General features: G+C 30.4%; 1 protein-coding gene across 1 annotated transcript; it reads right to left on the bottom strand.

Moving 5' to 3' along the window:
* Positions 1-3,512: 3,512 nt before the first annotated feature.
* LOC115985535 (L10-interacting MYB domain-containing protein-like) lies at positions 3,513-5,036 on the bottom strand. Its single transcript, XM_031108476.1, has 3 exons — positions 5,031-5,036; positions 4,180-4,425; positions 3,513-4,088 (listed from the first exon to the last, which is right to left on the bottom strand). The coding sequence occupies exons 1-3, from the start codon at positions 5,034-5,036 to the stop codon at positions 3,513-3,515; spliced, it is 828 nt and encodes a 275-aa protein (XP_030964336.1).
* Between the last annotated feature and the right edge of the window lie 9,657 nt (positions 5,037-14,693).

Below are 14,693 nucleotides of genomic sequence, written 5' to 3'. Positions count from 1 at the left end.
AGCAATTATATATATATATATATATATATATATATAAAAGGTTTTAGAGGAGAGTGAGCCTAGTAAGTGATGAACCAATTTATTATAGATTTTAGGCTAATTTAAAATTTTTATTTATTAATTAATTAAAAGCAAATAGATGTGTCTAATAAATCCCATGCCAGCATAATAGCTTTTAAGGTACATGCATTTGTTGCCAGACCTGCTAAAACAAGCTCACTAAACACATAAGCATCGTATCTTTTAAAAACAAAAGACCACAAGCTGAACATGAAATCTCATTTAACTCTAGGTTTTTAACCAAATACATTAACAAAGTCTAACCCATTTGTGGGTTCCAGTTAAGTCAACTGGTAAAATCTCTGATGGTTAAATAAGATATCTGAGATTCAATCTCCGACTACATCAAAAACCGATTGGTGTCTTGATTTGATAATAAAGAGTTATCATCAGAAGTGGACACCATAGGTTGAAACTCTCTCAAAAAAAAAAAAAAAGTCTAACCCATTTAATTCCTTTGTTATTGTGGCTTTTGTTTCAGCCAGGGGATTCTAAGCCTATACGTCATTAAGTGCACTTGGCTTCTCTGTGTTTTCAAAATTGAAAATAGGTCACTAGCTACTCTCAATTTCATTTGAAAATTGAGATTAAGAAACCCTTTTTGATTTGTGTCTATTTTAAGTTACCAAACAAGGTTTTTTTTTTTTTTTTTTTTTTTTAATACAAAATAGAAATTAGTTTTTGAGAACTAAAAATTGGGGGAAAAAAAAAACAACAGTTGCCAAACATATAATAAGTCTTTTATTTTATGTTTTATAAGGTGACCATAGGCGTAAATTAACCAATTGGCCATTTCCATTTTGGGTTCTCTTTAAGCTAACTTAATTCTCGAGTGTGAATTAGGGTGAGTTTGGTTCAGCTTTTTGTAAAAGTGCATAATGAAAATGTGGAGTTTTGTTAAAAGTGCATAATGAAAAAGTGGAGTTTAAAAAAGATGAGTGTTTGCTAAAAGCTGTTAAAAAGTGCATAATGAAAAAGCTGAGTGTTTGGCTAGCACTTATAAAAGTGGTAGTTTGAGGGATAAATTACTAAAAAAGACAATGTATATATAAGGGAATTTATTTCATACTTTTTTTTTTTTTGGATGTGAGTTTATTTCATACTTATTAAATCATCTATTTCATATACTTACTAAATAATAATAATAATAATAATAATAATATATTATTGGTATTATTTTAATAATGTTTGGGCAATTTTTCTTTTTTAGTGTCATAATTATTTGTTATTACTATTAATGACTTCTTATTAATATTAATTAAATCTAAATAATTTCCATCATCATGAAGCACAATATAAAAATGTAAAAAGATGATAAAATATACACCAATAATCTAAGTTTAAATTGTACTACATAAAAATGTAAAAACATATAAAATACATATCAATAACCCAAGTTTAAATTGTACAACACAAAAATGTAAAAAAGATGATAAAATACATACCAATAACCCTAGTTTAAATTGTACTACATGATATTATAAAAATAAAAAAAATAAAAAAAAGAAAAAAGACAACTACTAATTATTATCCCCCCAAATGGAATTAGCAATGGAATCATGAAGAACCACCATCGCAGGGTCTGTTAAAGATCCCGAGTTTTGCTAATAACTGCTATCTGCTTCACTATTATGTTCTCTTCTAGAAATTGAATCTTGATTGACGTTTATGAAGCCCCTATCATCCCTATCATTTAGTCTAACAAAATTATGAAGAGTTATAGTAGCAGATACAATAAGTATTTGGATATGGAATGGAAAAGATGGCATGTTTCTGATAATTCTTCATTTATTCTTCCACACACCAAAAGTACTCTCAATCGTACATCGAAGAGATGAGTGAGCATGATTAAATTTTTCATGTCTAGTTCTAGGGCTTCCACCTCTCCTTTGAAAGTCTTGAAGATGGTATGATATCCCCTTGTATGGTGCCAAATAGCCTTTCATCATTGGGTATCCGAAATCAACCACATAATATTTCCCTAGAAAAAAAATTCAATTGTATTAACACACTCATACAATATGTCATTATAATGAACAATTGATTAACCAATTACAAACTTGGTGGTGGGTGCGGAAAGTTGTTACTCTGTTTACGAATAGTATCAAGAAAAATGTGAGTGTCGTGTGCTGCACCTTCCCATCCAGGCAAAACAAATGTGAATAACATATCAAAGTCACATACAGCGATCACATTTTAGGTTGGATATCCCTTTCTTCCAAAGTATGGAATGGACTTCTTAGTAGGTACAACCGCTATCACATGTGTGTCATCAATCGCACCGATGTAATCCTAATAAAAACATTAATAGTTTTCAGTTCCACATGCATTGTATTATCTTATAGACAATAACATTTATTCAAATATACAATAGTACACATACTTTGAAATGTGGCCAATAAATTGGATGGTCTTGTATTTTGGTTGGAACTTCACTAAAAGTTAGATCCAAAGGCTTTACATATGCAGCTACAAAGCGAGCATCCAACAGAGTGATCATCTTCTCAAAATGTCTACTTATGGTTTCACCCGAATGCTAAAATATTTCTTGAACCATTCGGTTACATGTTCCATGACCAAGTATCAGTAAACAGATTGCCACTGACTCTTCTAACCTTATATTCCTTGAATGTTGAAATCCAAAGTCATGTTGTAAAACTTGACACAAATTAAGAAACTCCTCCTTTTTCATTCTAAACATGTTGTAACACAATTTCTCATTACCTTCTATACAACGTCTCACCCAAATCCACCCTATTTGTTCAGAATCATAACAAGTAGTCTTATTAATGTACTTATTGAACTATGTCACAACTGTTTCACAGGTAACTGCCACAAGCTGGTAAAACTCCTCATTAGATCGTCGTTACTATCATCATCATCAGAATCACTGTCACTGTCATCATCACTGTCACTACTCTCACCATCATCATCATCATCATCATCATTGTTATCACCATCGTCATCATCATTGTTATCACCATCATTATTATTGTCAGCATTATTATAATCACCACCATCATGATAATCACAATAATTTCTATAATCCCCATCCATTAATAGTTCCATAAAATTGCCACTCTCATGAGTACCATTATAATCATCCATATTGGTTTAGGCTACACAACAAAGTAACAAATAATCAACCATTGCTAATACTTAATATAAATCAACATAATAATCAACAAAGTAACAAAGGTGTAACAGTTGACTAGAAACACGTTGCATACCAACACAATTCAGAACACCAAGTATATAACACTGTAACAGTTGCTTCAAATGTGTTTACATTACACATATATTAGTCCAAAGCTAATACTAAATATTACATAACTTAGTTTAAAATTAATACAACATAGCTAATACAACATAAAGCTAATATTAGTCGTAAGCTAATACAACATAGAGTTAATATTAGTCCTAAGCTAATACAGAGTACCACATAAAGTTGGTCACTTCTTTTGGTTCAAACAAATCATTCCTTGTAGCCACTCCAGCTGTGACTCTAGCTCCTTGAAAGTTAGGAACATCTCCCTACATGACCTTTTTAGTAAGATAAAGGAAGCTTGAACCACGAACTTACTATCCACTCCAGGAAGTGCTCTCATAGTTGTCATGACATTATCAATTGAACTTGGTAACTCTCGAGAAGTACCTTCAGACTTATTCTGACATACAGTTATTAATTGACTAATAAGATTGTCCAACATTGCAGCTCCTCCTATCTTCTTCTTTTTCTTCTGTGAGGGTATTGATTCACTAGTTCGCTTTTGTCCTGAACTACGTGATTGACTAGTATGTCCTTGCTGCAAACTATCAATGTCTAAACTCATGTCACATTGATTATCCTTAAATTCGGAGCTACCATCTGAATCACCAGCACCCTCTTGTGGCATTGTTGGAGGGAGTGTATTTGAAGAAGGGGTCCATGCAGCTACTCCAGTTGCTGCAACATCCCTAAACATTATATCAAGTTGTTCTAGATTCTGTAGACCTTTCTCTTGAAATTTTTTAGCTTTGGGTAATTCCTACAAAATGTAATTGTAATTTCACTCATATAACAATAATATAAAAAAACTATCTCCAACTAACTACATATTAATAAAATACTCAACTCACCTTCAACTTTCGGTCCCACCAATCATCAGTAGCACAAATCGTTCCCTTCACCGCATCCCAACCTAAACCTGTGTCAAGATTCCTCAATTGTTCCCACACTCTCCAATCACCTTTTAATACATCCCACCTACTTTTTAATTGGTCCCTATCATAATTTTGACCGGTCTCATCATAAAATTTGGTCACTAGATTGGTCCAACCTTCGATACTAAAGGCAGCACCTCTATTTCTATTCCCGAGTTGAATCTGTTCCACACAAAGGTTACAAAAAGTAGTTGTCTAGCTTGAATTATTATCCCATAATGCTCTAGCCTTTTTTGCCTCGGGGTTGGAAGTTGTGTTTTTACCCATCTATAAAGTTAACCAGTGAGGTTGAAGCATATTAGCAAAACCATAAAAACAAGCCAATGAGTAGTTACAATAGAAAAAGGCTTTTCAGAAATAACTAAACATTCCTGGAAATGATAACAAAATCTAAACAAAAATAAGTAGACGGTACTCAATAATTTCCCCAAATCTCTCAATACACATTGTCATCCACAGGCAAAAACAACTAAACAATCCTCCTGCCTATATACAGTACAAAAACACTACAATACTATTAATATTTGAAACCTCCACCTTCTCTCTAGTCCCTACTGATGTTATAATTTGATTAACTAGTAGTGCAGAAACTAATATTAACTCTGACTTAACAATCATTTTCTTTCCATTTTTTCAGCAATCAGACAGATGCCAAAAAAATAAACCAAACAAAATGAGACTCGAAACAAAGCCAATATTGAACAAAATCAAGCAAACAAAAAAACTAATCATTATTAAACTTTGTCTCTACAATCCTAACCAATCACAGCCATTGTTTGGTTGCTGAGAAACACTAGAACAGGGCCAAGGACACATTTTTTTAGCAAAAGTATCTAGTTTAGAGCTAGAATTGTGAACCTAGAATTGCGAAACTAGCAAAAGCAGCCACATACATGATGAACTCTTGTACTCAAGCACCATGACAAATAGCAGCACACTTAGAGAGCCATAAAACTTGAAAAATAAGAAAACTATGGAAATTCAGGTTATGACAAACTAGAAAATATAAATTAATAGATCTTATAAACTTCAGGGCTCATACAAAATGCAAATTCCAAACATAAATTGTTGACAAGATAAGGAGAAAAAAGATATGAAAAGACTGTAAAGAGCTCAATCCTAAATGGCTGGCTTCACTATTTATTCATGTTAGTAACAAAATAAAGTTACATGATTTCCTTTCCTTGCATATAACACCCAACATTGTCCAAATAGATCCACCTATTATTAAATAAGTATAGGCAGCTTTATTCATGATACTACCCCTGGTAAAAAAGGGTCATGGTGCATGTTAGTAACAAAATAAAGTTACATGATTGCCATTCCTTACTTATAACACCCAAAAATATCCAAAAAGATCCACTGAGTATTAAATAATTTTAGGCAGCTTCATTCATGATACTGCCCCCAGTAAAAAAGGGTCATGGTGCACATTCTAAACCTTAATAACAAAAACCACTGGAACTTCAACTGCAACAAAAGCAACCCTTGCAATACAACAATTAGCCTAAGAGTCATCCAAGCACGCATCCATATCATACAGTTCAAAGCAGTGCTGCTTTACTATAACACATAAAACAAATCCAAGCATAACTTTCAAAACATTTCTTAAGAGTGAATCACTTAAGTCTGTGCAAGGATGCAACATATCAAACGAGGTTCACAATTCTAGCTCTAAACTAAACAATCACAACCTTAGTTTTTTACATCAAAAGTATCTAGTTTCCTAAACAGATAGGCTTATACATAAATTATACTATAATAGCTAAGATAATTTTCACAATGATGATGGAAAAACTGAAGCTTTCAATGATAATTTTCTCCTCTAATTTTCAGACCTCAAACCCAAACTTTTTTCTTTTTTCTATTAGAATTATGAGCTATAAGTCTACAAACCATTCATAGCAAAATTCAAACCACTGTAAATTCCAATCAACAAAAACAAATAACTAAACAAGTAAAGGAACAATACCCATTCATAGCAAGATCTGAAAAAAGATTTCCCACACTCGGTAAAAAAAAAAAAAAAAAAAAAAAAAAAAAAAAACAGATCAGTGTTGGTACCTGGTGGTTTTTGGTAGCAGATCAGTGTTGCTTGGTATTTTGTTGATCAAATCTCTACCTTCAAAACGTATTTGGCATTAACAACCCATACCCATGAGAAATCAACCCAATGAACAAAAAAATCATAACCAACCCATACCCATGAGAAATCAACCCAAAGAACACACAGAAAAATCATTACCCATAACACAAATCACAATCCAAAACTACAGAAATAGCGATACCCAAACCCACGAGTTTTGAATACCCAAAACACGCAGAAATAGCATAAACACGCAGAAAGACAGAAAGAAAGAAGAAGAAGAGGAAGAAGAAAAGGAAGACGAAGAAAGACAGAGCAGAGAGACTTACGGAGGGGGCAGAGCAGAGCAGAGAGAAGAGATGGGAGGCGTCGTGCAAAGGGAGAGCAGAGAGATGAGATGAGGGGCATGAAGTCAGGCGTTGAGAGAATTGATTAATTTTATGGGTATTTTCGTAATTCCATCATCAGCAACGGTAATCTATCAAACGCGCAGTGCGCGTTTTCATTTATGGACTCTCAGAGGTCCATAAAATTTTCACGTTTAATCCGCATTTTTGGCCTATGCCCAAAACGCAACTTTTATCAAAAAGTTGCATTTTGGGCTTAACCAAACACAATTTTAGGCCTAGCTTTTTTCAAAAAGCCCTTTTTGGGCTCAAAACGTGGAAACAAACAGGCACTTAGTTGCAATTTCTTGAGGTTTAAATTTTAAAGGGTTAAATACTATTTTAGTTACTGAATTTTACCAAATTTTTTTTTTAATCTTTGAACTTTAAAAAGTTCATTTTTTGTTCATAAAATATTTAAAATGTTTTCTTTTTGTCCTTCAAATTTACCAAAAGTTTGTTTTTCTTTTTTAAACTAATGAATTTTCTTTTTATTTCCATCCCTTTTTTTTTTTGTGTCTAAACAATTAAAAAAACTGTTTACAAAGTTTAAGGATGAAAACAAAACTTTTTAAAATCTAAGGACAAAAAAAAAAAAAAACTTTTGGTAAAGGTTAGCGATTAAAATAGTATTTTTTTAATTTTAAATATTAACTACATTTTTTAAATCAAGTTTTTTTATTACATTAGATATATTAGAAACTAGTTTTTAACTATATATATACTTTCTTAAAAGTGTGTTTGTTTGGAGGTGAAATTGGGTAGATGGAAAATTTTGGAGAGAAAACGGGAAGGAAAACTTTTTTGGAGTGTATTTGGCTGAATGGGAAGGAAAGAAAATAAATAATAGAGCTTAAGTATTTTCTCTTTAAGCCCACCAAAAAGTTCTCTCCATAATAGAGAAAAACTAAGGGAGAAATTGGACATTATTTTTGGACAAAAATGCCCATGTGCAATTGCACAAGTGCTTGCTTTTCCCACGTTGTTCTTTTTTTTTTTTTTTTTTCCTCTTTTGATTTGCCTCTTCTTCGCGGAGTGCTCATATATATATATATATTCTTTTGGTTTCTTTTGTTTGTTTTTTTTTTGTTTAGATGTGATTTTTTTTTTTTTTTTCTGGACATAATTTTTATCTTTTAGTAAAATTAGGTGATTAATTTTTTTTGGTTGTTTATCACTTTTTTAGGTTTAATTGGCAATTATTTTTTTAATAAGGGTATATGTGTAAACTTATACAAACTCATATTTTCTATCCTTCCACTTTTCCACTTCCAACCAAACAAAAAGAAAGAAAACTAAAATTTTTTCTATCCTCTTACTTTTCTATTCTCCATAATTTTTTATTCTCCTACATTTCTACCTCTCTAACGGAGCCAAGGGAGTTGTGGGTTCGGGGGTATTATCAATTATGATCATCTTAGTCTCAAAGGTGGTTTCGTCACAGTTTACGTATAATGCATTCTATGTTCGAGAGTCAAGACAAAGGACTTTAAGGAGCCATACAATGTGCGAACCGCACTACGTTTTTAAATGCCAAAATTTCTCATTTTATAGTAGCGTCCACACGTGGTCAGCTTTGTGCACCATGAGCACATAAAGTTCCTATGTATGTTTTTTATACTTTATAGTAACACCATGCACGCATAATCTTCTCATTTAGAAATTATGGTAAAAATATTATGTACGTAGAATTCTTTTTCTTTATTAAATGTGTCATATTTTTTTAATTTTTTTTAGAAAATTTCAACTTATGAATAGTGATAGTTCTTTATCATTGGATCAATATATCAATCTATTTTTAGTATAGGTAGGGTTTAAACTCAAATTTAACTATAAATTTTTTTGCCAATTAAGCTAACTCAAACCCACATTTTTTTTTTAAATACATGTCTTTAATTTTTATCAAATTTTTTTTTTCAAATTATGGTATGGAAGACGTAACCATGTGAGCATAACATATATATTATTGTAGATGGATAACATAACGTAAGCAATTGGTATATAATAAACAATGATCCATGCTTAACCTGGAATCATAATGATATAGTATGTATATAATTATATCATCACATCCCACGCTTTGCGAGGTTTGTCTTTCAAAAATTCTGATACTATTCTACGTACATCTATAATAGATTCGGTAGTGACACCCCAGTCAAAAATTATGAACCAGAGCATATCTCTGTTGAACCATCAAATCTTTTACATAAAATCAAAACTAAAAGTTTCATAATTTTAAAATCATAACTTTCACAGGAACTCAGTGCTACCTTATTGTAATAGTTTCATAACTGGGAAAAATTAGATAAAGCTGTGGGAACTCCATAAGGCGGTCATAAAATAATGCTATCTTTTAGAAATTGAAAATAAGAAAAATTTTCAATTTAATAGCTCCTTTTTCAATAACTAATTATTTTGCATCGATTGCTTCTCAAATATTATATATATATATATATATATATATATATATATTGTCTTCCAAATAGATATATACTGAAAGCATTAATGAAAACACAATTTGCCAGTTAAGTAATGGAATCAAGGAACAAAGTCGTCAGAGTTAATGCAACTTAACACAGATTCTACCCAAAAAAAAAAAAAAAAAATACAACATAGAAAAGGAGCCTATATATTTATAAGTAGGGGTGTTCACAGTATGCTGTGGTATGGTTTTGGGCCATTTTTAGCACCGCACTTTGTGGTGTGGTTTAGCTAAAATCATAATTGCACCGCACCTTATTTTTGCGGTCACATGTGCAGTGCGGTGCGGTGTGCTGCGATTTAGAGTTTAGCCAAAACCATAACTGCACCGCACCACATTTTTGCGGTCACATGTGCGATGCTATGTATAAAATGCGGTTTGAAGTCAGTATATTTTTCAAATTTTGGGCTTTTCTTACTCAGCCCAAAACTAACTTTTCCCTTTTTTTGACCCAAGTTGTAAATTGTTGAGATAGTTTTTCTTTATTTTGGGTTGGCTTTTTTAGTCAACATTTGGGTTATTAAACTATTAATAATATATTATATATTAAAAATAAATAAATATATTAATATATAGAGAGGGTGCGGTGCGGTGCGGTTTATGCAGTTTTCTTATTATAAAACCACAAACCACATTGCACCATGCGGTGCACTATTACTTGCGGTGCGGTGTGATTATAGTATCTTGCGGGCGGTTTTGGTGCAATTTTTGTGGTTTGGTGAACACCCCTATTTATAAGTTTATTTTTTTTCTTCAAGCTACATGTATAATGTGGTTCAACAAAATTATAATTATATAGTATGAACAGCTTTTTATATGCAACAATTATTTGCTCAACTAAAGAAAGTTTATATGATTCTACCAAATAGCTGTAGAAATCCGAATTTTTTTTCTACACCCCATCCAACCATGCTCTTTTTAATTAAAAAATAAATTTTAGGATAAAGTTTGTCTACAAATTTCGTTGTAGTCTTCTTTAAATAAAATTAGCATTGCTACATATTTGAAAATTTAATCGTTAGATTACATGTTCTTTACACTCTTAATACACATGTCAAATTTTGTTCCGTCAATCAAATGTTATTTACTCTATGACCAATAAAATTATTTTTATGCATAATTTTAAACTATAAAAATTTACAGTTTAAACAATTGATTGATGACATACCTATTAATTTTTAGTTTTTTTTTTTTGAAATTTTGCAAGAGTATAGAGAATATAAATTGTCTACAAATTTCGTTGTAGTCTTCTTTAAATAAAATTAGCATTGCTACATATTTGAAAATTTAATCGTTAGATTATATGTTCTTTACACTCTTAATACACATGTCAAATTTTGTTCTGTCAATCAAATGTTATTTACTCTGTGACCAATAAAATTATTTTTATGCATAATTTTAAACTATAAAAATTTACAATTTAAACAATTGATTGATGACATACCTATTAATTTTTAGTTTTTTTTTTTTGAAATTTTGCAAGAGTATAGAGAATATAAGAAGAAAATGTAATCCAATGTTGAATTTGTCAAAATTACAATCTAATAAAAATATATTAAGTAAGGTTGTAGCCTTAAGATACAACTAAGTTTGTAGTTAAATTTTGTCCAAACTTTTATATTTTCAGGTTTTTACTTAATTAATATAAGATATAATTAGAAGTACAGATGAGAGTTTCCTACCAAGGGTTAAAAAGAATTCAATACCCTATTATTATTAGTCTAGCAAAACATTGAATAGAATAAAAAGTAATTGATCACCACCACTAATAAACTAGTTTTATATGAGATGGGACAAAGAAAAAAAAAATTTGAAAAGCTAGTTGAATGCGATATAAGAATGTGTCTGATGAATGATGAATCTAGTCAGATTTTATAGCTAGCATACAAATTTTTTTTTAATAATTTATTTAAAAAGTCCCATTGTTTTAATTCGTATATTTGGGGGACTCACTCGACTGAATCTTTGAATTTTTTAATAATTTCATATGATAGGAAAGAATATAATGGGAGACTAGTATTAGTTCATCTCCAAATATATCACCAATCACAAAAGGTCATTCAAACATTCATCTAATATTATATTATTGTTTTCTCAAAAAAAAAAAAAAAATCTAATATTATCTCTTATTAATATAGCACCAATCACAAAATAATTGTTACATATCAATTTGTAAGTTTGTTATAGTAAAAATTGTAATAACTTTAACATTTTTCCTTCATCAAATGTGTCATATTCATTCCATCCTTTACTCTTAGCATTTATTTCGTCAAAAGACGATCTGGGAGACATAACCATGTGACTGTAATATATAAATTAATTATAGATGGATAGCATATAAAGTTTTCAATAATTTTATAAACAATGATCCATGCTTAACCAGAAATCATAATGTTATAGTATATGTTATTTCACCTTTTGCCACAAAATCATGATACTAAAGGAAATAGATGCCTTGCCATCTGAAGGATAAAGAATAAAAGATCCCATCTTCAATGTCTTTTTTGGCTAAATAAACTGAGCATGTATATGTAACTTAGGAACCAATACAAGGCAAGGTAAAAGACAAGATTCTTCCCTCAAAGCAGATATCAATTATAGCAAGAACAGAAAACGCTATTAGCTCCTCTTCCATGTCTACTTAACGGCCTTGTTTATGCATTTGATTTAGGCCACTATTTCCTCACTAACCATTCAGCATCACTACTAGTAACGAATTAATTAAGTTTGGCTTAGCAATGCAGATAACCAATTAAACGAATTTATTAAGTAATGGAAGCAACGAACAAAGAGTGAGAGTTGCAAGTTAGGACATAGAAAAAGGACCCTATATTTATACATTGATTTTTGTTCTTCAACTATATACATATTACACATTTGCTATTGTATTATACATTCGCTACTGTTTACACTTCCTATCAAATCATGTTTTGAGAACATGATTTCAATCCATTTATATGGCAGTGTGTATACGGTAATTAATTACGCAGTAGCAAATGTGTAATATCTTCAGTTTTTTACTAATTATTATATAGTATAATTATCAGTGCAGAGATGAGAATATCCTACCCAAGGATTCAGGAAGAGTTCGATACCTGATGACTAGTCTAGCAAAACATAAAGTAGAATAAAAAGTAATTGATCACCACTAATAAACTAGTGGAATGCACTATAAGTATATATGTGTCTGCTGAAAAAAACAAAAGAATCTGGTAAATAAGATTTTATTCTTCTTTTCTATTAAAGAGTAATCTTCTAAAATCAAGTGGAATGCCTCAAACTTTGAAAAGCAGTGTGTGTATATATATATATAAAATACGTTAAAAACAACTTTAGAAGTCATGATTATTCTCTCATTAGTCGTTACTAATTAGAATTGCATTACTATGGGTTCGTTTGAATTTAACTTATTTTTACTGAAATTGAAAACTGAAAACTGAAAATATTGTAACAAAATAATTTTTAAATATGTGAATAGTACCGTGTGACCCATTTTTAATATTTTTTTTCTAACTAAAATGGATGTGGTCCCATGAACAGTACATGAACAATGCTGTTACAATGCGTGAACAGTGCTGTTATAGTTGTGAACAGTAAATTTTGTCTCCCTAAAACGCGTGAAAAAAAAAAAAAAAAAAAAAAAAAAAAAACCAGAAAACGCAAACCTATAAACGCAAACACCCAATCCAAACCGCACCTATATATGCTTGAGATCATTCTTATAATATATATGTACATTACTTAGCCTACACGGTTGATGTAAATAATTGGGCATTATTGCTTTCATTTATTGTATGACAATTACAACCTACGATTTTAGTAGCTATAATAATAAATAAATAAAAAATTGTGAAAAACATTGTGTCATTAAACTTATTGTAAAATTATATATAAAAATCATAAAATAATCTATCAACTACTTTTCTATGTTCTTCCTATTGTAATTTCTAACATTATTTCGCCTAAAAATATATTAAAATGTAACCATTTAATTTTGTCAAGAAATAGATTAAGATAAAATATCACTTAAGCACCATGTAAAAATGTGAACATATCTTTTACATCATGACAAAGTATACGAGAATAAATGAAAAAAACAAAAAATAAAAAATAAAAAATAAAAAAAAGGTACAGAAATAGAGGTAGAGAATATAGGGAATTAATGTGGCCATTTTGGTTATATACCATTATTTAAGAAAATATGTATAGATTTACCACTGTTTGCAAAGTATTTCAAAAAGGTAGTAGATTGCTAAATATTTCAGAAATAGTGGTAGATTACAAAACATTTTAAAAAACAGTAGTATTTGGCTGTTTTGGCCAAATTAATGTTGTTTGACTATAGACCATGGAGACCTAAATCCACAGCTTAAATTTCTTGGTGGCTAACATCACTACTATTAAGTTGTGTTTTATAATAAGCTCATTGAAGGTTTTATAGTATGTTAAATCCTAAACTTACTCAGCGTTCTAAACTCCTAATACATGCAATACAAGGATTAAGATGTGTAGATGTGTTCGTTTGCATCGGAAGTAAGATTATGATTACTTGCACTCCAACTAGGAATAGATACAAATAAAAAGTTCTTGTATCCATTTGCGATATGCAATTACTACACGTCTATATGCCTTCAATTTCTCTCAAGCATAAAAGCTGCCTGAGACTTTTCAACCATATTTTACGTACCATTCAATAAATTCGTACTGATTGGATGAGGATCATTTGATTTTCAGAGTTGAACTTTGTTCTAAATCAAAGAGTTATCAAGACTTAAATAAATTTTAGAATAAAATACGAAGGCCATAGGTTTGGACTAATACTAGACACTAAAATTTTTCCAAATATCCAATTTGCCTTCTAAAGAGTAAAGAATAACCGCACTTAATATTATTTATATTTTTTTTTCCCACGACGATTGTATTGCGGCACTTATATGCACAAGAAGTGCTTCAGTAATAAATAATAAATGAATATCTAACAAAAATGGACATGGAAGAGCATGAAAAATTTCAAAAAATTTATAAACACTATTTTGTTCCTAAAGGGCCAATCGAATATTTAAAAAAGTTTGATTAGTATTTGGACCTGGCTCAAATCTCAGGAAAGATTTTCATACTCTATCCTGAATTTTAATAGAACATTGAGGGTGTTGAAAATAAGAGGATAAATTGCATAAACAAAACTTAGATACAATACTTTACATACAGTTTCTTAAGTACTCCTTTTAAAACTTAGGCACCTGTCTAATTCAATAATTCTCGCTAATGCCGTTAATACTATTTATTTCTCTGTTTCTTTCTTTTGTTCTTTTTTTTATATCTCTTTGTAACTAAAAACAAACCCATTTAGAAGGCTAAAGACCCATGAGAAAACCCAGACCCTAACCTATCTAGCTTTTTATACTCTTGAACTTCTAAATTTTTAAAGAAATCAGAATTTCAACATTTCAAATTTTTTTTTTTTTGGTCTAACTCG

The sequence above is a fragment of the Quercus lobata genome, chromosome 4, assembly GCF_001633185.2.
Source record: "Quercus lobata isolate SW786 chromosome 4, ValleyOak3.0 Primary Assembly, whole genome shotgun sequence".
Taxonomy (NCBI): Eukaryota; Viridiplantae; Streptophyta; class Magnoliopsida; order Fagales; family Fagaceae; genus Quercus; species Quercus lobata.
Note: the sequence above shows the minus strand (reverse complement) of the source record. Positions and strands in the feature narration are given on the sequence as shown.